This window comes from Mustela nivalis (assembly GCF_964662115.1).
Source record: "Mustela nivalis genome assembly, contig: HAP1_SCAFFOLD_1809, whole genome shotgun sequence".
NCBI lineage: Eukaryota > Metazoa > Chordata > Mammalia > Carnivora > Mustelidae > Mustela > Mustela nivalis.
In genome coordinates, this window is record NW_028134855.1 from 72,587 (window position 1) to 96,577 (window position 23,991).

A 23,991-nucleotide genomic window follows, 5' to 3' on the forward strand; every position below is an offset into this window, starting at 1 on the left:
ATAGATCATATGAAATTTAGTATGGGAAACACTACCAACTCAGTACGTCCCCGCTAATACGATGTGCATGGGTGCCTTATCCAGTAATGTTTCCAGCCAAGCAGAAATGTGGGTTGTCGCTTCTCTGAAAACTTTCCAAGACACATTCTGAAATAGAATTTGGAATCCTGATGTCTCTATTTGAAAAGTTGTAGCATCAGAGTGAGGGAGAACATGGTCCGGATTTGGGCTCGAGGCTGGCTTCAGGACTCGCAAATACTACTTTGGGACATTAGCGAAGTTATTTATTTGACCTTTCCAAGCCAGTGTCATATTGCAGCGTCATCTTGATATAAAAGGCAAGCGAAGTATAACCCAGCTCATGGGAATCGGATGAGCTAATTTCCGATCAGTCCTTAGCATGGAGTCGGCGCTGACCCTGCTTATTCCTATGGTGGTCGCCTTTGTGTGGGATGTGGCGTGGCACATGCCGTGGCAGCTGTCTCTGCAGACATTGGGTGCCTGAGAACCCTTTATGCAGGGCCCAGTCTGAGCACACCTCTGTTCTCTTAAGAGGATGCCAACCCTGCCAGATTGGCCATATGGTTTTTCACCTGACAAGTAACACATTATCACTCCACTCCACGTACCTGCCGAAGAGTAACGAATCATCTGGAATGTCATCCCTTCCGTCACAAACTCAGACTTGACATAGTATCCCAGGAGGATGTTAAGGCCATCCATTCCTTAGGATCAACCCAGGGCCGGATAGTGTCCCCTGGCCTCCTTGAGTAATTGTTTTCCTAAAGCTTGGCTTCCTGAGATGCCATCAGAGCAGATCAAAGGTTGCTGGGACAAAATATCACTTTAAAGGTTAATACTATGACAAAGCAGTGGCCAGTGAGAACTCTGAAGTCTACACACTTCTTTGGAGGGGCCTGTGGAAGAGATTGCTATGCAGCCTTAACAATTAGCTGTAGCTCTGGGGCGCCTGGTGGCTCCAGTCCTTAAGCATCTGCCTTCAGCTCAGGTCATGATCTCCAGGGTCCTGGGATCCAGCCCCGCATTGGAAAGCCTTTTTTCCCTCTGTCACTCACCCTGCTTGTGTTCCCTCTCTCGCTGTGTCTCTCTCTGTCAAGTAACAACAACAACAAAAATCTTCAAAAAAAAAAATAATAAATTAGGTGTATCCTTAATCGACTGGTGTTTTAACACATGGACCCTATGATTTGTGCCATCCCTCGGATTTCCTTGACAGACGTGTCAGAGCCAAATCTGTGACCTTGTTAATTAATGCCCAGGACGTTGCTGTGTGTAGATCTTCTCTAAGACTCACTTTCAGATTGATCCTCTGTTCAACTGTGATGTTTCTGGTTCTGGTTTGCTCTTCTCCAACTTGGGTCACTTCCATGGTCATGTTTTTTTGTTGTTGTTGTTTTTTTTTTTTTTTTTTTGCAAATGGCTCTAAGTCCTGTTTGGAACGTGGGGAGGAAACCAACACGTGGCCTGCGAAATCTTCATGGCCTTCTTCACCCAGGGCCTAAATGAGTCCAGAAGGCTCAGCGGGTTATTCTTAAGACAAAGGAACAAACAAGCAGGACTCTACATTCAGAAGAAAAAATGCAGGTTCTGTGGATATTGAAGAGCCCTGTGTTCTGCACGCTTCCTCCAGCAGCAGGAAAGTTCTGGGCTGTAACTCTACTTACTCTAGGTGGGTGATTTCTACCTCAAACAGTGGGGAGATCAGAGCTGAACCAGGCCTGAATGTCTCTAGTGAATCTTGGGAGGAGAGGAGGGAACCTGGTTGTAGGATGGGGCCAGTGGCTATCCGTCCTGTCTGGGAAGGAACGGTGAGAATAGGTCCCCCTTTTTTTGAATAGCCTTTCTCCTGCTTGAGTTACCCGGTCTTCTCAGGGCAGCTGGGCACCTAGCTTCTTAAAAGTATCTCCCCAGATGTTCGTGTTAAGCCTTTATTCGAAGAGCCTGTCTTTGGTGAAGTAATTGACCACACGTGCTTGCGTTTTAGGTACTCTTGGCTGGTTCCTGGCATACGAAACGCTGTGCACTCTGGGTACTCACGCATTCATTCAACTGATATTTTCCAAAGCCCGTTCCTGAGCCAAAGGTGGGTTCCCTTATTTCGGTCAATTTCTAGGGTGTTTGAGACTTAAGAGCTCCAACTCGGACGCTTGGCACTCCTGCCAGGCGGGCGTGGGGAGGAACCCTGGGCTGCCAGACCAGCTTCCAACCCCCATTAGGATCCTGGGGTGCAGTGGAGGAGTTGGGGGCCAGAGTAAAGCAATGGTTTCCCAGCCCTGCCCTTATCTGGCCTTGGGCGTAAGGCGCGGCCAGTTTGCCCGGAGATGATGAAAGTCTGCTCCTAAAGTTGGAGGGGCGGAAGGCGAAAATGGGGGGCCCTGGTGCAAATCTGGCTCGACGGAGGCTGGGTCACTGAGTAACTGTGCCTGTCCGCGAGGACTGGGTCCGGAGGGACAGCGCAGGGAACGTCCCCCTCGGAAATGAGCTCCTAAGGGCGCCGGCTCCGTTCCCGGACGTCGCCTCCCCTCTCCACCCCGGGCCTCCCCGGTGCGCTTGGACCTACAGAGGCCACCGCCGTGCGCCGCCTCTCCAGCCGGTGGCCGCCTGCGGTCCTCGCCGCGGACTCTTCCTCCCTTCTCCTCGCGCGCCGCTCCTCCTCGGCTCCTCCCGATCCCTCCTCCGCCGCCTGGTCCCTCCTCCTTCCAGCCCAGCCTTCCCGGCCCCCGCCCCCGCGAGCTAGACGTCTGGGCAGCCCCCGGCGCGGCGCGGCCGCAGCAGCCTCCGCCCCCGGCACGGTGTGCACGCCCGCGGTCAGGGCGGCCCGAGCCCGGAGCGAGTCCCGAGCTGGTCCCGAGCGAGCCCCGGCGGCCGCCGCCTCCCAGACCGGACGACAGGCGACCTCCGCGTCCACCCGAGTCCCGCCTAGCCGCCGCCGCCGCCGTCCCCGCGCACGGCCGCCCGACTCGGTCCCGCCTGATTGCGAAGACCCCGAGCCGGCGCTTGGGGACAACGATGCGACCCTCCGGGACCGCGGGAGCCGCGCTCCTGGTCCTGCTGGCCGCGCACTTCCCGGCGAGTCCGGCGCTGGAGGAGAAGAAAGGTAAGGGCGAGTCCCACCGGCCCCGCGCCGCCTCCCGACGCGCCCCAACCCGCAGCCCGCCCAGCTCGCGCTCGCGGCACCGGCTCGGCGTCCCGCGCCGCCCGCCCCTCCTTTCCTGTTTCCTTGAGGATCAGCTGCGCCTCTGGCCGGGACCGTGGGAGGAACTGGACGTTTCGTTTCTGGGCTGGGCGAGCGTGAGGCGGCGCAGGACCGGAGGCTCCGTGCGCGGGGCAGCGGGGCTGCGGGCGGGGTGTGGGAACCACCGGCCGGAGTTCGGCGCCCCGGAGCGCTCGCAACTTTCCGTCCTCACTTTCCCGGCCTCCTGGGCCGGGTCCGCCTACGGAGGCGCGGGCGGCTCTGGTTCCCGCGGCGGCGGCGGCTCTGGTTCCCGCACGTGCGCCCGCGCCTGTCCTCCGGCGGGGCCAGGCTCGGCCCGGGGCGCGCGCCCCAGGCGCTTGGGGAAGCTGGGGAACGACCCCTCGGAATCGTCTCGCTCACTCCTCGGGCCTCCTGGGACGGGCGGCTTCTCGAGCCGACCCCGCCGCGCGTCCTCCCTGGACCCGGGTCTCGGACTTGAGCCGCTCCCGGGGGACCCGGCCTTGCCAGCCCGGGGCCAGGCCTGGGTGCGTCGCAGGACCCTGCAAGCCCTTTTCCCAGCTGCGGTGCTGCAGCCCTGAGCTGTGGGGCCCGAAGGTCCCCTGTCTGCCTCTACCTGGGGCCGCGGGGAAGGAAAGGCGTAGTTTCCTCCTAAGCAAAAAAGGGGGTGGGGTCGGGCCCGCCCCTTGGGCGCAGACCCCCGACGCTTGCCCTGCTCTCCGTCCTCGTGCAGGTAGCGGAGGGGGAAACCCAGGCTCCTGGCCAGCCCAGAGCTCCCTCCTAGGCGTCCACGCCCCTCGGGCTTGTGGGGTTTCGCTAAATCGTCGTCGCTTCCCGGGAATTTGTGAGATTTGCCCCCACCTGCAGCCCTTTGGTTGCGGATCCGGGCTTTAAGGTGCAGCTGGATCCAGCGGTAGGACCAGCAGCGGCAGGACAGCTGGGCCCTGCAGCCCAACTTCATAGGGCCGTACCCATCCTGGTCAGGTCCCCACGGTTTGTCAAAAATAAAGCTCACACCAAACTTTCCTACTCAGCATCCCGAGATTTTCTCTTTGAGATGTTCCTTTTAGCTCTTTGAAGAGTTTGACTTTGGGCCAACCGGCATTTTAAATTTTTTTTTTTTAAAAAGGATTGCTGTCCATGGTTCATGGGTGCCAAATGTCCAGACTGAACATGAGCGAGTCTGGCTTCGTGACTACCGGCCATAAACCCACTTCACATGAGAAACATGCCTCAGAAGGTTTAATTACACAATTTCAAAATCAAGCAACCCGGGTTCCAAGAGTCAGGTCTGTACTTGCTGTTGATGTCATTGGCATAGGGGTTTGGCGCTGAGCGAGTTTGTTAGGGGAACATTAATGCATAAACCAGTGGTTCCCAAACTTTGTTGGACATAAGAATCGCTTGGGGGGATTTTAACAAAACAAAACGATATCTGGCTCCCCACCCCAGATATTCTGATTTCATTGGCTGGGGATGAGCCCTGGGCATCCGGGTTTTTGAAAAGCTCCTCTGGTGATTCTGCAGGGCAGCCAGATTTGGGAGTTTGGGAAAGATGACCTGCCAGTGTAAGGGACATATAATCTTTTGGAACATCTGGAATGTTAACAATCTTGCAAAATATAGGAAAGAAGAGGTGGGAGGTGATTTCAGTCTTTTCACTAACAGAGCTAGTGGAAAGCTCTGCGTCCTTTAAGGGGTCTGAAGGGCTCCCCTTCATCTCTGCAGGGAGTCCTAGAGACCATGGACCTGCTCCTGAATCAGCCGACGATAGAGTCCTCTTAGGCAGGTGGCATCTCTCCCTCTCTGATACAGGGGACCCCTTCTGTATTTTAAATTCACTCTTGGAGCACCTCCAAAGCACCACCTTTTTTTTTTTTTTTTTTTTTAAACTCCAGAAGTGTTCACAGCTCTTTTCTATTACCCCTTTGAACACTGCTATTAGTGCCTTGGAGATTTGTTTCTGAGAAAAATATAAATACCACTTAATTTGACTGTCCTGTATTTGCTTCAAGCAGAATGCTCCTGAATAAAATTGTGAGAGTAGGCGAACAAATGTCATTCTGTTAGAGTAACGTTAAAAAAAAAAAAAAAAAACAACCCAGTTTTAAGGGGTAAATTATTAAAAATGTTAGAATGAGATATTTTTATAAAAGGCGTTGAAGACCCATGTAAGATTCAGTGTGTTCAAGGAAATTTGCTCATTTTAGAGAGACTTTTTTGGTTCTAAGATATGGTATCTTCTGTTCTGATTGCACTTAGTACTGTCAAACACTGTTTTAAGTGTCCTTTTAATACTTAGGTTAAGCATATGTAGTGGGTACTCTATTTATAAAATGGGAAACTGAGGTACAGAGAAGTAAAGTAACTTCCACCTTTAGTAAGAAGCAGAGGCAGGATTCAAACTCAGACCTTCTCCGCCTGGGTCCTGCCTCAACCACCTGACTCCACCCCCTTGTGTGAGTTCTGTTTTCGGAAGAGCCAGCTCCGTTGTGTGCCATCACCTCATGTCCGATGCTGCGAGTCGGGGAGGAGAAGGACCTGGGAACTGGCCCCTTAGACTTGGTCTCAGTGTGAAACTTGGAGCAAACGTCAGTTTGGTGGTCTAGATCATTGGTCATTTCCTCATTGGTCACTCTGCTTGCCTTCTGTGGGGGCAGCTCTGTCACCAGAGCATGAGGGAGCCTGGAGCTTGCTCGGGGGATGGTTAAGCAAGCCCCTCCCTCTTGCAAAATGGAGAGGTCAAGGTGTTATTCTAGAAGAGAGCCTGGATGGTATTCTGGAGAATGCAGAAGTGGGGAAGCTGTCCTAGCTCCTCCTTGGAAGACAGTCTCGATTTAGTAGGTCTGGGCTCTGTTGATGAGGAATAAAAGAGGATTTTGAATCCTATCCCAGGTGAAGAACCCCTACCCTTTTCTCTAGGGAGTTCAGATGTAAGGATGCCCTGTTCAGTCCTGGCCAGAAGCCAGAAGGTCTGTCTTCTCGTTCCAGCTCTGTGTTGAGGCGATTGTGTCACTTACCAGTTCCAGGCTCCCGAGTCCTCATTTCTAAATCCAAGGAGTATTTATTGAGTGCATAGAATGTGCCAGACATGAGTTAAAAGGGGGCAGGGGTGATCCTAGTAGTTTCTACCATTGCTTCCACAGTGGGATTCCTTAAGTCATTAATGAAGTACAGATGATCCTCAATTTACAACGGTTTGTTGTCCTTTTTTTAAAGATGGTATGAAAGCAATGCACGTTCACTAGAAACTCTACTTGGAATTTTAATTGATCTTTTCCCCGGGATAGTGATAACATGGTACAGTCCTCTCCTGTGATACTGGGTGGGGGCAGCGAGCGGCAGCTCCAGTCAGCTCCGCAGTGACCAGGGTCGACAGCTCACATGCCGACAACCATCCCGTTTGTCACTATTTAAGGACAGAATTCCAACTATATGAGCTGTTCAACACTTCGTATAAAGCAGACTTTGTGTTGGGTTTTATCCGCCTGTAGGCTAATGTGGGTGATATGTATACATTTAAGGTAGTTTAGGGTAAGCTATGGTATTTGCTAGGTTGGGCGTATCCAATGTTTTTTCAACTTAAAATAATTTTAATTTATAATGGGCTTATGGGGACACAGACCCATCATAAATCAGGGAAGGTGCGCGTTAGTAAATTGCTTTCCAGATCTGAAAAGGAGACCCGCGGTCCTTGTATCTGTCCTGTACTCAAACCCATATGGCTCTGTCTAGCAGTAGCTGGTTGATGGCCCCGGTACGTTTTTGACCATTATTTCTGGCTTTATGCATTTAGTTTCATAGTCTGTAATTTTTCAAAAACTCATTCTGAAGTTTGAAGAAGCTGATTGCCAAAATCCATTGTGCTACATGATTGGACTTGGTCCACGTGACAGCGCTAACATGTTTTGAAATGTTTTAGAGGTACTGTCAGTGAAGATGAAGCAGTCCACCCTGTTTAAAAAGAAAATACTTTTTTTTTTTTTTCCCTTTGATCTAAGCTTCAGGACCAGCAGCTAGTGTCTGAAACTTTCCTAACAGGAGTGGCAAACCAAGTCCAAGTATTAAATTGATGATTATGAACGTTGAGGGAAGAGAGCCCCAACACTGGTGCCCGAGGCCCCAGAATTAGGGTGGGATCAGAATGCTGAAGGACCCACCTGGGAATCATTTGGCCCTTGCCTTGTGGCTTACTGTGAAAGTTGTGTGTTTGTGTGTGTTTCTTTTAATTACTTTTAATTTTTTTTAAAGATTTTATTTATTTATTTGACAGACAGAGATCACAAGTAGGCAGAGAGGCAGGCAGAGAGAGAGGAGGAAGCAGACTCCCTGCTGAGCAGAGAGCCCGATGCAGGGCTCGGTCCCAGGACCCTGAGATCATGACCTGAACTGAAGGCAGAGACTTTAACCCACTGAGCCACCCAGGCGCCCCTGTGTGTGTGTGTGTTTTAATTTGGACTTAATACAGTAGAAATGGGCTGGTTTAAAGCTAGGTTTTATTAATAGGGGTATGTTTTGAGAAAAGCTCAAAGTTTGAGAATGGCCCACCTGGTCATTGTTCCCACATATACAATTTCAAAAAACGAGACTCCGCTCCTCAGTTCTGTACTGAACTACTTGAGTTTTGTTTTCTTCTGTCACTTTTAGACATTTGACATTATCCCAGGAAACGTTTTTGACCTCAGTTATCACTTGCTTGTTCTTAAGGCATCAACACACGTAGGGAATAGAATATAAACCTTGTTCTCATGGGCCATTCCTATTGACATCATAGCTTCTCTCTGTTCCTTCTTTTTCATTTTCCTCCTGAAAGGTTGTCTTTTCTAGACAGTCCCAGCAGTTGGCTCTTGGCACAACATCTCAGGGTAATCCGCCATCCAGCCTATGGGTATGAGCAGGTTAGTTTGAATGCAGGCAAGGATCCAAGCTTATGTCAAATAACCGGTTTGACTGAAATTTTCACTTCTTCAGAGTCATTAGGTGCAGTCTCCTTCCTACACATTCAGATAGACACACTCAGTACAGTTGTCTAGAAAGTTCCCGGAGCCAGCTGGGAGCAGGAAGGGTGTTTAGGGCCACTGAGCAGTGGTGGCTTGTTTACTTAGCCCTGTTAGAAACTAAGTGCTGGCTTTGACATTTTAATCTCTGCAGGCCCTAAAGTATAATATCAAATGCCTGAGAGTGTTGACTAAGCATCTGTGAATTGCATAGGCTTAAAATAAATTCTGTTCCTACCAAATTTCAGCAGCTTGCTTCAGAAAGTAGTATGTGAAAGTGAACACAGGGGGATAGAATTTCCTTCTCCGCTCCAAGTTCTTTCCTGTGCTGGTGGGCCAGCACACCTGGCCCTGATTTAGTAGAAATAATTGCACAAGTTAACCTCTGTTGTTTGTCCTTTGAGTATAAGGACACGAAGTGCTACCTATTACAACTTAGGCTTTTATTTTCTTTGTGTTTGAGCCACAGTGAACAGTTTGCTCTGTCCTGTCCACATTTGGAGACTTAGGAATGAATCAGGTTTGGTGCTTGCCCTTTAGTCTGTTAGGGGAAGAGAAATCTCTAGATAACAAAGTGTGAAACTGTCACAGAAACAATGATAGAATTCTGAACGGGATGGAGTGTTCTGGTATTATTCTTTGCTTTCAATTCTACCTGGAGAGGGGGCCGGCTATCGCCCCAAGCCGTGGGTGTTTCCCCGGAGAAGATAAGCCAAGGCATCCCAAGAGTAGGTCCCATAGTAGCAGAGGCCCGGGGAGCCCTGGTTATTCAGTGAGATGGGAAAAGAAGGGGGAGGTGGGGAGGCTACACCAGACAAGAACTTCGATGCCCCCTTTTCCCCAAGAGGAGGCTCTCCGGGGGAGGTCTAACCTGGGAACCGGCTGATGGGTTGGGAGCTTGAGAGGGAGGACTCCAGCTGGAGTGGGAGTGGCCTGCAGAGGGAACAGGGAAATAGGGAGCTGGGTGAGTCCTGCCAGCGGAACGGGAGAGCAGGGAGCGTGCGGGACCAGTGACTCAGGTGGACCTGGAGGCCGTTAATGTGTAACCAGTGCAAGACCTAGAGGATCCCAGGTGCACCAGGGTTCTGCTCTGGAAGTCAGGATGAAACACCGTTGCCCCTCACAGGGGCTGTGAATGCCCCAGGAGGAAGAGTGGGTTGGGTGGACGTGGGGTGGTCCGATGGGGAAGGTGACGGTAGGTAGGTAGAGCAGTCGGGTCCGGAGCCCAGGAGAGCAGTGTGGCCTTGACTTGTCATTTGATATGTTTCCATTGCAGGGGTTGTCTTTGCCCATAAAATAACCCCAGCCTATCTCCTGCTCCCTGGCTCCGTCCGCGTTGACCAGGTTGGGTTCTGGGTCAGCCTGCTGCTTTCTGTGCCTGGCTGCTGTGGTTGGGTCCACAGCCTGAGGAGTTGCAGTTAGAACTGAGCGATGAGTAACAAAGAGCATCCGACAGCCCTGGGAACGCTCCTTGTATCCCATGTCCTCAGACGGGAGTCCCTGTTTCTAACGGCAGCATCAGATCGCTCGGTTTGTACATTAGTGACTGAATTGAAAAGACGAGAAGGTGAATTTTTTATTTTTAAGCAGTAGCTTTTGAACCTTAGAATCACGTGGGGAGAATGCAATGGAGGATGCCTTGCAGCACTCTAGACCAGCCGAATAAAGTCTTCCTCGGGGACAGAGTGTCAGCACACACGTCTTTAGAAACTCCTTAGGCAATCCCGATGAGGGCACCGAGTGGTATGTGTAGCTGTGGCAGAGAAGAAATTTTGTCTTTGTTCTCAGACTCCCGATGCTTACTCATTGCCTGAGCTTCCTGAAGGTCCAGGAATAATTTGATATTTCCGTAGTAAATCAGTCTCAAAGTTGAATGTTTTTTTCCCCATGAATTCGGGAAAAGCCTATTATGGTGGCTTTCGTGGTGTGTTTCCTAAGAGAGCCACAGCAGCCCTTTGAGGCTGCTAGAAATGCACATTCCTGGATCCCGTACCTGGACCTCTGAATAGGATCCTTATGGGGTGGGGCTTACAGTCTGGGGACGGAGCCTTCCAGGAGATTCTGATGCACAACAGGTCTAGAACCACAGACGCTTCAGGCAGACCTCATGCTGGGTTCTGGATCTATGAGAGGAAGAAGGTAACTGCTTATCTTCAAAGTGCTCACATTGGGAAGGGCTGAACAGGGAGAGAGACAGGAAGAACCCGTGTAATCCAATGTCTTAGAACAGAGGCGATTTGGGATTTCATTGACAGTCCCCAAATGGGGTTAATCCTATTTCTGTGATGGGGGCAGTTTCTCGGAAGAGTTTAGCTGGATCTCAACAAGGAGACTTTGTCCCATCTCCAGGCAAAGAGAAAAGAATGAGGACGTGCTGGTGAACTTGCTGCCTCTCCTCCAGCAAGCCCGCCATCACCGGTCATCCATAAATGTGACTGTCTTATTAGAGCACCTGCTAAGGTTTTAGAATTTCCTGCTTTATGTTCCTAAATGACCACAAGGAAACTTGCAACGTCAAATGTTAAGTGCCTGAGACATGACATATTTTATCTTTTAAAATGAAAATGGCCTTTTTTAAACTTATGGCCGGATGTGAAGAATCTGGGTTATAGTTGATAGTTTCCGCATTCTTCCCAGTAGCATAATTTGGCCCTACAGCTTGTTATGAATAAGAAAAATGATTCCTTGGTGTACTTTAACTCCTACCACAGAAAACAGACAAAAGTCTTCATAATTTTAGACATAGTCAATGCACGCTGAATCACATTGAAGTCAGAAAATGTCTCACATGAAGTGAGCCACTGCCACATGTTAGAAGACATCCGTGTCCTGATTCACCAGGGAAAATTGCACAGACTTACCTGTTTCTTGGCAGAGAGCATTTGGAAACAGGTGGATTTGTAGTGAAGAATGAGTATGGTTGGTTGTGCTATCTTGGGTACCCATGCCTTTATGTAACAGGGAGTAGAGAAGTGGTTCTAGACCCCTGTACTTAGCAGTGGTTTTAAGAACATTTTGGAAGGATTTTACTTTAAAACTAGAAACCTGATACCTGAAGGTGTACCACTGTGCACACACTTGGGCCTGCCCGTGCTGGATAAGGTCATGGTTGTCTTAGTTGTGTGTCCTTACACATGATATAATGATATCATTATAACTGAAAGTTCTTTCTTTCACTCCAGGTTTTGCAGAAAATTGATGCATTGTGTATAATCTCTCCGACATGACACACTAACGTTTTAAGGGGAAAAACTGTGCCTGTTTTAGTTCCTTTGCCCATGCTCATAAACTTACCACTGTTTCAGAGTCTGGAATAAAAGCAAATCACGTCTTGAATCTGGGCGAGTCCTCAAGGATGGTCATGGGCTCCTGGAAATGTTCTTACCGCCGTAAATGAGATTTCAGAAGGGTTTTCGGAAAGATTTTTTTGTAACGTCAAAAAACCTGGGTTATTTACTAGCAGACATTGACTATCTGACAACTGCCGGCTTGTCTGTGTTTACAGGCATCTCCTGGTTCATTCTTCTATATCACAAACCATAGCAAAGAGTTAAATTGCACTGAGCAAGATCACTTAGACAAACTACTTGTGTGTGTTCTAGTACTAACTTGCGAGATCTGTTTTTGAAAATACATTTTAATATAGTATCAGAAATTTAAATAATTATCATCTCTTTTCCATGAAAAGGAAAAAAAAAAAAACCAGAACCCCCACCCCCCAACCCCCACGCCAGTGTCATCTACTTTTGATTCCAGATGAATGTCAGGAAAATGAAAGTGGTTGTTGAAAAATTACTGTGCCACCTGTTGGCTTTTAAGAGACTGATTTTAAGGGGCTTTTACCTCTGATGAATTTCAGAACATTTTCTTGGCTTTGATTTGCTGCATAGTTAATAGAGAATCAGAAACCTTATCCTTGTAGTTACTTCTTGATTTCTTTACCTCTGCTGGCATTTCCTGGTGGTTTAATAGACGGTACGCACGCAGTGTATTTATGAGCGAGAATAATGTATTGCCTTAATCTGTCCGCCCTCCCTTCCTTTCCCACTTCCTTCCTCTCTTTCTTTTTTGCAAGCTGTTACGAATCAATCTTCACCAAGAAAGAAAATTTTGATGTATGACTGTGAATGAAAAACTTTGACAAATGACTGCAAAAATATATTATGTAATTTCTTAAAGTTAGAACGTCAGAGATATTCAGTGTTTATGATCAGTTTTTATACAAATATGGATAGACATGTGTCATTCCTTCAAAAGTTGTATTGCTAAAGGAGTTTTTCTTAGGACGTGGCTTAATGCATTTTTCCCCATGCAGTCTGTTGTTCGTTATAATAGAGAAAACAGGTTAGAATCTACCTCCCCAATTTCCGCTTCCATAAAATGACTCAACTAGATGGTTTGATGGCTTCTTGCAGCTGCAGATATCCATGAAATTAAAAGCAAACCTAAGTGCGTGCAATACATATTGAAACTTACAGATGGTAAGTGAGCTCTGTGATTGAGATGCTGATGTTATAATAATAATAATAACACCTTGCCTTTGTCTAGGACTTGACCTAGAGGAGGCCTTCACCTCCATCTCTCCAAGCTTCCTAAGAACCCCACAGGATGGGGACACTTACCCACATTCGAAGGTTAGGGACTCAGGCTGTCAGCAATTCTGCAGTTTGCCGTGGTCACCGAGCTCATTGACATTGAGCTGCCGGGAGTTTCCTGCTATAGGGCAGACTCCTGACACCAGTATGGAATGTCTCCAAAACTCTACTTCCTCCTCCTTTAAGACACTGTTGCTTTTTAGCCAGTGGCTGCCTCCTCTCCCTGGTAGTCCTATTCCTGAGTCAAAGACTAACAAAATACTCTCATATTTTTTGTTACATTTCTGTCACTCATATAACCAGTGCCCCCTCATGATTTTGATATATTCTGCTCCAGTTTTGTTCTTTCCCACTTTTTCTTGTGATGAAGTCTTTGAGTCTTTGTGTGTTTTTTAAGAGGACAAACTTAACAAGTTGTGGACCCTCCAGGATTGCTGGTTTTCTATATCAGGTCCCTTAGAAGAAGCCATTCTGCCTGTCATCATATTTGGAAGCACTGACTTTAAGGAGAAATGATGACAGAAATCCCCTCTCACTTAGAGGACCTTCCTTGTTTGAATGAATCGAACCGGCGATGGGACCATCGTAGATCTCTCGTCGATGGTGATCTACCTTTTCCAAAAGAAATGTCAGAATACAATGTTTATTTTCCTCCACTGGGAAGGAACGGACTTTTTTTTCTTATTGTTTATTTCTAACATAGTGGAAACTTCAGCAGAACTCTGGCAGAAATTCCCCCCCACAACGAACGTTTATATTTCTTAATTATAAAGCAGAGTAGAAAGAAATCCATTCAGAGTAGAAAGAATCCCATACCCCATCTCAACGGGATAAATGATCTGTAGTTGTCATTGATGTTGTGGAGCTTTGGAGAGTATCATTCAGGGAAAACATTGATTTTTTTCTTTTTTTTTTTTTTAGAGCCGAGTCTGATGCATCTCTTGTTGAATGAACAGACCCTTCCAGTCAGCAGGCAGTTAGAGTATTGATTTTCAGGGCTTGCTTAGTAACTGGCCTCTATGCATTGCATAAGTTATTTGGGCAAAAGCTATGCCACTTCACCTTCAATCAACAAAAGTCCGCCCAGCCAAGGCAGAACAGAAAGTTGAGCAATTTGGTGAAATGGGTTGCTCAGTTTTTCACTTCACTTTTGTCTTCTAAAGACTTTCTCTCTCTCTTGTTTAAATGCAAACTCAGTGATGTGCCTGGTTTGAAGCGAGGCATCGAATGGAAAAAGTCCCAGATGGATTGAAGACCTGGGTGGTTATCAGGGTCCATCTTCCCTCATGCCAGAGTCTTGTTCTTAACGTCTTGGCTAGAAAAGCTAGGGCTTTGAGAGTGTTGGGCCAGGACTGCTACATATTCATCGTGTTGCCCAGTTGCAAAAACAAAACGTTCAAACGATAGCCAGGAAAATCAGTAGTCATGAATTCAAGGCCTGAACTATGCTAATGAAGCCAGTGGAAACGGGGTGCCAGGGTGGGGAAATTGCCAATAGTGTATATATACTTCTTTTGCTACTTGGGGGATTTTTTTTCCTTCTTGGACCTTGTTTTGGGAGGAGGTCAGACTCTATTTCCCTTCTAGGCTTGCTTTCTCTTCTCTAGTGGTAAGGGAAGAGGTAGAGCAAGGTGGTAGCTATAGGTGAAGCTGCCGTGTTGGTCAGCACAGGTGGTGAAGCCGCCATGTTGGTCAGCACAGGTGTCTGAATGCAAGCTTTTCGTCTAGTCGGACTTTTATAGGCTGGGGGACTTCTGAACACTATTTACAAGGTTGAATTCTAATTAAAAGTGAACCACTATGTACCACATAGTGTAACAACTGTAGTCCTGATCTCCTGGTCGTCACGTGTCCTGTTCACAAGCTGTTCTGCTAAGCACACAAAAGGCCTTGACTAAGTTTAAGAGTAGTTTTAAATAATAGTAATTATTACATTATTTATAAAATAACAGATAGTAATTAATTAATACCCAGTGATTTTAAAAGGACCCACCCAACATGGCAACTCGGTAGAGGCCTCTTAGAGGTGGAGCGAGAACAGTGAGCTCAGTAAGCCCATCTCTGTCTGAGGAAGCAGCATAACATAGTGGTCAGGGGTTCAGTGCGCCCCTCAGGGAACAGTCTGTCTGCAGATGAATCTCCTCCCAAAGAGAGTTTGATTTGATGATGCCTCACCTGTGCACATTTCTACTGAGCCTTCCAATACCGGGTAAGCAGAACCTGGTGTGATCCGGATTGGCTCTCCTATTTGGGGGGCAGGGTGCCTCATGATGTGAGTGACCAGGGTAACACTTCCAGAGCAGCACAGGATGACTCCAGAGATAGGTGAGTACTTGGTCTCCTGGCCATCTTGTGGGCAATGGCAGCTGTCTGGCCCTTGGATTCCCCTGCACTTCCTGTTGGTATTACTTTTTGCAGAAGATACTTCCAGTCGCTTATCAGGGGTTTGCCCACCTGCTGGTCTAGGTTCTCCCCAAGAATCTCTGCCCCTTTGTATTTTTTTCTGGCTGTAAAGTGGGATGTCACTGATTAAAAATGGGGAAAATACTTCAGGGTTTCATGACTCAGAGGAAAAGGGGTACTTCCTCAGCCAGGAGTTACTGCATTTTTGGGGTGAAATGCACTGACCAAGCCAGAGGTCAAAAAAGCCACCTATGCCAATTGTTTAGGGCCATTGGCGTAACTCTGCTCTTAAAACAAAGGCTGCTCTAGGTGGACCTTTGGGAACTTGCACTGGTTCTAAGTGTGTCTGAAAGGATCATGTCTATAATTTTCCCAATGTGAACATTATTATAATAGGCTAAAGAATGCATTAGGCCACTGTTTCTAGACTAATCACCACTAACATTTGATGGATGTTTTTATTGTTGTTCCAGAAAAGGCAATAATAACCTTCTTATATCTGGCATCTATTTGATGTTAAAATATTTTGAAAAACCAAAATGCACACATGGGATTAAAATGAGTATACAAGACAGTAAGTATACCAAAAAAGTCTCTAGACCTGTGGTGTGGTGCTTTTCTCTGGATGGAATAATGCATTAAAGCCTTGCCTCCTCCACACATACTGGGCCGTGCAGGACGTCACAGACAGGGGTGCTGTCTCTGGACCCAGGCCCTACTTTGGTTGCAGGGTGCTGCTGGCCAAGTTGAGCAACTCCTAGGAGTCCTGGTTTCCTCATTGGCAGAATGAAGATAATAATGGCACTTATCTTGGGGCACCTGGGTGACGCAGTCAGTTAAGCTGACTCTTGGTTTCGATGTCGGTCGGGATCTCAGGGTGGTGAGACTGAGCCCTGGGTTGGGCTCCATGCTCAGCGAGGAGTCTGCTTAAGCCTCTCTCTCTCTCTTCCCCTCCTCCCATGCCCCCCCCCCTTTCTCTAAAACAGATAAATAAACCTTAAAAAAAACAATGACACTTATCCCATGGGGCTGGAGAGAGAATGGTGACAGGATGATGTGTGGAGGAGGAAGCACCAGGCCCGTCCCTAGAGCACATTCCAGAACGGGTGGATATTATCAGTGTTTGAAGCGCTGACTTGCACTGTGACCACTGCCCCTCACCATGACCTTAATGATCCCTGTCGTAGGTGTAGAGGAACCTGGGTTGAAGAAGGTCCTGTCACTTACCCAAGGTCATCTGCCAAGGAAGGGTAGGCCCTGGCCTCTGACTGGAGAGCTTCGCGGCCGCATTCCTGTGCCCCAGATGTTTTGCCCTGCCCTTGGGCCCTCCTCAAAAGGCCACAGGACCCAGGCAGGGGAAGGCTCAGCTCGCCTTGCCTCCTCGTTCCCCATCTCGGGACTCCCAGAGCACAACCGTTTGACCCCTCTTTCCTTCCACGGCGGGTCTTACTTTCCCTTAAAAGAGGATGGTGGCTTTCCTGCATGGCTCTGGGCCAGTCTTCGGGATGGCCCTGACTTATTCCAGCACTGTTTTTACTTTCAGACGTGTTATGGCTAAAGTGAAGGCTCCTGTTTTGTCTGTTTTCTCCTGTTCATCCTTCTCCCCTTCCGTGGCATACATGGCCGCAATGGGCACTCACCTTTTCCCCGTCCAGCCTTTATGCCTTCTTCATGGTCCCCCGGACGCATGGACCATCTCACAAGGAGGGAGGCAAACACCCTCGAGCCCTCAGCCCTTTGCAACAGTTCAGCTCTCTAAAGAGCGAAAATAAGGGGCCTGCATTCTCTCTTTTAATTATTACATGATCTAAAATTAATTAAGCTGTTTCAGGTAATGCTTGGTGCGCTGGGGTTTTGAGCCTCTGCCTGTCCTTCCCCAAGGACTGATCCTTTCTCCCAGGACTCTGTCCTCAGAACTTCCTTTGGTTCCTGTTCTTCCCCTGGTTCATAATCACAAGGCCTGCAGGTGTTTTTGTGGACCTCCAAAGTACGAGAAAGTCTGTCAGTCTCTATCGTTGTTTCCAAATTTGCAAGGGAGCAGACTGGTCACGAGTTAACATACACTAGAGACTTGCTGTGTCCTACCCCCGCAGTATCTTAAAGTTATTTTTAAAGTTGTTTTATATCTGCGAGTAAAAATAAATGGCTTTTGCTGCAAGAAACACCAAAAATGGAAAAGCTAACAGTTCAAAGATGATAATTTATCTTGTAAGAACTGCTAGCAGCCCAACTGCTTTATTAAACAGTGAGACGATTTATGAGATTATGTGATTTACAAGTGGGTTGAAGGGTGGTCTAACCTTTGGGCCCATTTTCTCCATCCATGAGCTTTCTGAGCTCACAGCAGCGTAGTCGTGGAGATGGAACGTGCTTGGAGCACTGTATTTGGAAACATAAGAGACACAAAGGGAAGTGACTCTTACCACCTATATGTAAGGCTCTGGGAGACAAACTTTTTTTTTCTTTTTGTGCATTAACTTCATGGTTAGCATTTATTGGGGAGTCAAAGCAGCGGGGGGGTGAGGGTAGGGTAGGGGGAATGTGTGGTTAGAAAGGAAGAATTATGAAAGTTAACATGCATACACTAGCTAGTATTTTTAAGCACTTTCAAAACACTTTCAAAACACATTGTAGAGTAGGTATTTGTTTGAACTTAATATTTTGATCTTCTTTTCAGTATTTTTTTTAGAAATTAACAGAGAAGTTAAGGTTCTTTTAAAATTGCTGTAGTTCTTAGAAAAATCATACTAAAAACAAAACGCTGACCATGTTACATAAATAAGAATAGTGGTTTGCTGCGATAGCAAAGCTTTTTGTTACTAGCTTTTTATTTTGAAAGAATTACAGATTCACAGGAAGTTGCAAAAATAGGCATGGGGAGGTCAGGTTGGCGCAGTCTCTCCCTAACCTCCCCCAATGGTAACATCGTAGTACGAAGTTTTAAATATTTAGTTTGACATCTTTACCTAATACCTAGGCTAAACGCTCACTGTTTTAATTAGCTAGTGAGATGATATTACAAAAATCATCGTCTTCACAATACTGTTTAGAAGTTCCTTTTTATGTTTTCTGGTCTTTAACATTTGGAGGCAGGAATGAGGAGGAAAAGGGAAGGACGGAGAGAGGAAGAACATAGGTAGGCAGACAGACAAATTGAGAAACAAATAGGAAAACAGTATAGAGGTTCCTCAAAAAAGTTAAAAATAGAACTGTCCTACAACCCGGCAATCACACGACTGTGTATTACCCCCAAAATGCAAAAATACTAATTAGAAGGGTTGCATGCACCCCAACATTTATAGCAGCATTATCTATAATAACCAAAATATGGAAACAGCCCAAGTGTCTGTCAACTGAAGAATGGATAAGGATAAAGAAGATGTGGGGTGTGTGTGTGTGTGTGTGTGTGTGTGTGATGGAATATTACTCAGCCATCAAAAAGAAAGAAATCTTGCCATTTGCAATGACGTAGATGGAGCTAGAGTGTATTATGCTAAGTGAAACAAATCAGCCAGAGAAACACAAATATGATGTGATTTCATTCATATATGGAATTTAAGAGACTAAACAGACAAACATAGGGGAAAGGGAAAAAAGAGAGAGAGGCAAACTGTATGGGAGACTCTGTGGAGAACAAACTGAGAGTCGCTGGAGGGGAGTGGGTTGGGGACAGGCTAGATGGGTGATGTGTATTAGGGCAGACACTTGTGATGGGCATTGAGTGTTGTATGTGAGTGATAAGTCACTAAATTCTACTCCTGAAACTAATATTATACTATATATCAACTAACTAGAATTTAAATAAAAAATTTGAAACAAACAAACAAAAACAAAAGAAGAGAAACAGACAGGAGAATGGGTTTTCATTCATTGACTGGACAAACCAAACACTCTCTTTTGTAGTTTTGGGTCCGTTTACATAAGCTAAGTTTATATTCTATTCAAATCACAAATGGTTTGAGTTTTTGTGTATGTACCACCTGTTCAGCCTGTGTTTGTTTTCATCTGTTTGTCCTAATTGGCCTTCTTTTATTAAGTGTATTACCCTAGAGGAGGTCTTCTGGAATGCTGATGATGTCATTTTTTTTATTAGATAGTAATTTCACAGACATACTCCTTTGGTAAAAAATTCACAGAGCTGCACAGTTTTGGTATGTACGCTTTTCTACATTTACATTATACTGCAATAAAAGTTTTAAATACTGTACTCACAGTCACTTCATGGAGAAGATTAAAACCTTGTAGGCTAGGGGCGCCTGGGCGGCTCAGTGGGTTAAAGCCTCTGCCTTCGGCTCAGGTCATGATCTCAGGGTCCTGGGATCAAGCCCCGAATCGGGCTCTCTGCTCAGCGGGGAGCCTGCTTCCCCCACCCTGCCTGTCTCTCTGCCTACTTGTGATCTCTCTCTCTCTCTGTCAAATAAATAAATAAAGTCTTAAAAAAAGAAAAAAAACCTTATAGGCTAACGCTCATATTTTATAAGGAAATTTAGTATCTCAAAGAAGGTATCAGATTGCAGTCAAGGTGATGCACTTATTCTGTTTTAGTATATATAACCAAAAAAATGGCCCTTTAAAAGTGAGACTCCTCTTACTGCTACTTCAGTTTGTTCTAAGTTACAGGTTATTTTAAAACTAGGGTGGAAAAGAGTAGCCTGCTCTCCTCCTTACCTTTATCCCTGCATCCCTGGGGGGAAAGCCTTTCGTAACAGGTATTAACCAGCTGCAGAATCTTTGCAGAAAGAGTGTCCTCTGTGGGCGACCACAGCTTCCTTCCCTGTCTGTGACTTCCCAGGGTCAGGCTCTTATGCGGCTATATTCAGACCGACACAGGGGAAGAGAAGAGAAAGTGACTCCCAGGGTAAAGGGAAGTTCCCATTTCATACAGGGAGTGCATACCCACACTGCAGGTCCTCTGGTGGAGTTTCCAGAGCCTTCCAACGCTCCCAGCATTCTGAGCCCCAGTCCTCACACCTGTTATATCGCATAGCCATAAACCACGTTTGCAAGATAGCAGGGCAGTTTATTTCAGTAGATTGGTATAATCTGGCAGAATCTCATGCGCATGTTTCTTTTTCAGTTTGGTTCGACTCCGTAGGCGTGCATTAAATATTTATTGCATAGTGTATATGAAAATCTGCTGGGTGCTGGGTTACATGGAAAATGTCATCTGTGCCCACAAGGAGCTGGTAGTCCAGAACCCCGTTCAGTCTGTCACATTCATCGAAGTGAGAATTTTGTCTAATGTGGTTTGTGAGTACTTCAAAACAGAAATGGTCACAGAGTCCAGAATGTGTATATATGAATGTTAAGTCTAAAAAGATAATTCTGCAGAACCCCTTATAGCTTTCTGAGAGCCTTGGACATACTTTATCTCATTTGAATAATTATGTGAAAATAGCCTGAGTTCCCTTTTTGATATCTTGATCAGGGGGATCCCAGTGATAAGAAGCCTCTGTGCCCACGGAAGGACTGAACTAGCTCTGAAAATCTGTGTACTCTCTTCACGTTTCTAAATTGACATCTAGGGGTGTCTGGGTGGCTCAGTTGTTAAGCGGCTGACTTCAGCTCAGGTCATGATCCTGGGGTCCTGGGATCGAGCCCTGCATCAGGCTTTTTGCTCAGCAGGAAGCCTGCTTCTCTCTCTCCCTCTCCCCCGGTTGTGTTCCCTCTCTTGTGTGTCTCTATCAAATAAATAAATAAAATCTTTTGTAAAAATTGACATCTAAATTTGTTTTAAGATTGTTTTAGATGGTAGCTCATTTGGTTAAGCCTCTGCCTTCAGCTCAGGTCATGATCCCAGGGTCCTGGAATCGAGTCCTACATTGGGCTCACCACTGCTTCTCCTCCTCCCTGCCGCTTCCCCTGCTTGTGTTCTCTCTCTGTCTCTGTCAAATAAATAAATAAAATCTTTAAAAAAAAAAAGACCTTATTTTAAAAAATAATAACATAAAATTGTTTTCCATAGGCTTGATAGCTGTAAGAGATAATAACTTCAGCCATTTAAAGCAGCTAGTCAACAGCTTTTCTGTCAGATTGTTTCTGACTTTTTTGGGGATTGATTTTTTGCCAGAAAGATTGACTTTTTTTTTCCCGATTAAACAAACAAAACAACGTGTTAATGCATTCCTCCAAAGATCTATCTCCGTTGTGAACGTGGGTTCTAAGGTGGGTATTTGACCACACTGATGGGAAGATGGGCAGAGGCACACATCGGGAGGCGGTTGCCTTCAGCCTCTCCATTTTGGAGCTGAGCAAGGCCGTCTGCACCCTGCTGTCCCTTCGTTCCTGGGGGCCTGCTATACTTCTGGTGGGAGGCAGCAAGGAAGAGGACGTGGCAGCAGGAGGAGAGCCTGGGGCACGACACACGCAGGCAGGTTGGCTGTAGGGAAGAGCACAGGTAGACGTGAGACCCGGGCCATAGTCCTGGAACCCATGCTCCCTGTAACCCCAGGTCCTGCAGCCCACGGACGGCAATAGGGCAGTGGTGGGAAATGACCACTGAGGAGGCTGGAGGAAACACCTCCCCCCCGGGGCACTTGACACTGACCTCCAGTGAAGCTTCCCAAAGACGCAGGGCTGGCACTGCGTGCACTGAGCGCTGCCCACAGGTCCCCCGCCCTGGCCCAGTGTCTGTTTCTACTGCAGCCTGGCCTTGAGCACCTGCGACGGGTGCTGACCTCTGCTTGCTTCCAGGATGCAGACTTTTATTTATGCTGCATCAGTGAGGCTATAAGGAAGCAGTGGGACGTTTATGAACCTGCTCCAAGAGCGTTTCCTCAAACAGAGCTGCGAGTCTCCCCACGGGGAGTGGCCTGAGCGTTTTATACTATTTTAAAATGTTATTTATTCATTTTTGAATTCTTTTGAACTTAGGCACAGACCGAACAATTTTATAGCGATAAATCACGATCACCCCACCAGGCCGTGATATTCTTTTCAACAATCACTTGTATCTTAAGGAAATTAAGAGGGGAAAGGGGGAAGCTGCTGTTTCATATTGGCTCACATATTAGCCAGGTGTTTCCCTCCTCTTAGGTCACTCAGTCCCGCACAGCCCCATTGTCCGTTGCCTGAAAACCGTTGCCCCAAATATTTTGCTTGGTTTTCTGGTTGTTTACAGCCGGAGATAAGTCTGGGACCATTTTAGTAGTTGCTAGAAGCAGAAGTGTGTGGCTGACATTTTAAAACTTAAAAACTTCGTTCTACAGTCAGTGCCTGTCCAGTTGGGGATCTGTGGAGATTGTTTTTCTGTAAGAAAAAGGCCAGTGTGTTATGAAATTTGAGAAGAACCACCATAAGGTGATATACATTCTACAGGTCACGGAGCTCGGAGGAGTGAGGAGATGGGCCGTCCTGTTCTGCGTCGCACATAAGGGAGCTGCTCATGAAATGCTGGTTTGGCGTTTGGTACCCAAAGTGAAGTCAGGACAGGGAGTTGTCTCTCGACCATATCCTTCATGGGGAACTCGGCAAACAGGTGTGAAATGGTAGAGATGGCCAAGAGCAGAGGCCTGAAGCCAGCTCAGACAGCTGAGGAGGTGTATTGCGAGAAGAGGAACCGTAGGGCCACATCTGCCTCTCTTGGGTGTAGGGGAACGGGAAGAGGTGGTCAGGGGAACGGGAAGAGGTGGTCAGAGGCACGTGGAGGTACACCTCATTTCACATCACATCCAGGAGGAGGGAGACCCTCTGTCCGTGAAAGTTTCCAGAAACTGAGCAATCATTAGTTTCTTGAGATACATGTTCATTTATAGAGAGAGAAATAATGGAAGGTCTAGGGATACTCAAGGGTGTAGATACTTAAGAGATAAATTCTGTGCATCCGCTTCCCTTCGTGTTCTCTTGTGTTGTTACACTGGCTGCCGAGGAAGCCTGAGCTGCACCCCAACAGGAAAGGGACAGGAACTGTTCATAAGCTGTTGAGAGTGAGGGGCTGTGGAGAGGGCAGCTGGGACCCTCTGTGAGTTGGCTCTTTTTTAAACCTGATAGTTAAGCTCTGGCCCATGACTGTCCACTGAGCTCATCCACTGATGGTGAAGCAGAAATTCGGAGTTCCCAGAATGTGTCACAGTTTATATGCATGTGTTTGTAAACAAGTTTTTATACAGTTTAGAATCAGGTCTGTCTCCACGGGGGTCTTGTTCCAACAGGGAAAGTTGCTTATCATTAGGTTTGGTTGCCGGGATGCCTAGATTGTCTGCTCAAGCTTGGAATGTGAGGTCAGAAGAATGTCCCCCCGCCCCAGGAAAATACCTCTGTAGCTATATTGCCTAAATTATTGCCTATGAACTTTCTGTAGAACAGTTGTATGTATGTGTGTGTGTGTATATATATATATATATATATATATATATACATACATGTACGTGAGTATATGTATCTCTCCTGCCTTTCTTCAAAGAAATATTAATCCTGAGACTCACAGCTAATGTCAAGTAGAACTCACAGGTAACAAGAAAAAGATGAGCTTGGAACATCTGCATAACTAGGCACGTCCTCTGCCTGACGTCCCGGGAACATTTTTCCTTTGGAGAGCAGCTTTGGTACATGCACCATGGGTGGCTGAAGACTTTTGCAATTTATGTTAACCCATTGCTATTTTTGTATCAGAACTGATTTGAAATATGACAAAACAAAATTTGAAAGTGCTTCCTAAACTTTTCTTTCCTCTGCATTTCATCCTCGGATAAGTAAGTCATCGGAGAGAGAGAACTTTCTTTGTTTTTGTTTCTCGGTGTCTACTTAGTAAAACATGTTTTTTCAACTACTGTGTTTTGGGGAC

The 23,991-nt window shown here is 46.8% G+C and overlaps 1 protein-coding gene across 1 annotated transcript; it reads left to right on the forward strand.

Moving 5' to 3' along the window:
* Positions 1–400: 400 nt before the first annotated feature.
* Positions 401–21,060, forward strand: LOC309858059 (uncharacterized protein; the record flags this gene model as incomplete). Its single annotated transcript, XM_082750757.1, has 4 exons — positions 401–497; positions 2,504–3,118; positions 4,344–4,503; positions 20,638–21,060. 4 exons carry the CDS (start codon positions 401–403, stop codon positions 20,720–20,722), a joined length of 957 nt encoding a protein of 318 aa, XP_082606883.1. The 3' UTR covers positions 20,723–21,060.
* Between the last annotated feature and the right edge of the window lie 2,931 nt (positions 21,061–23,991).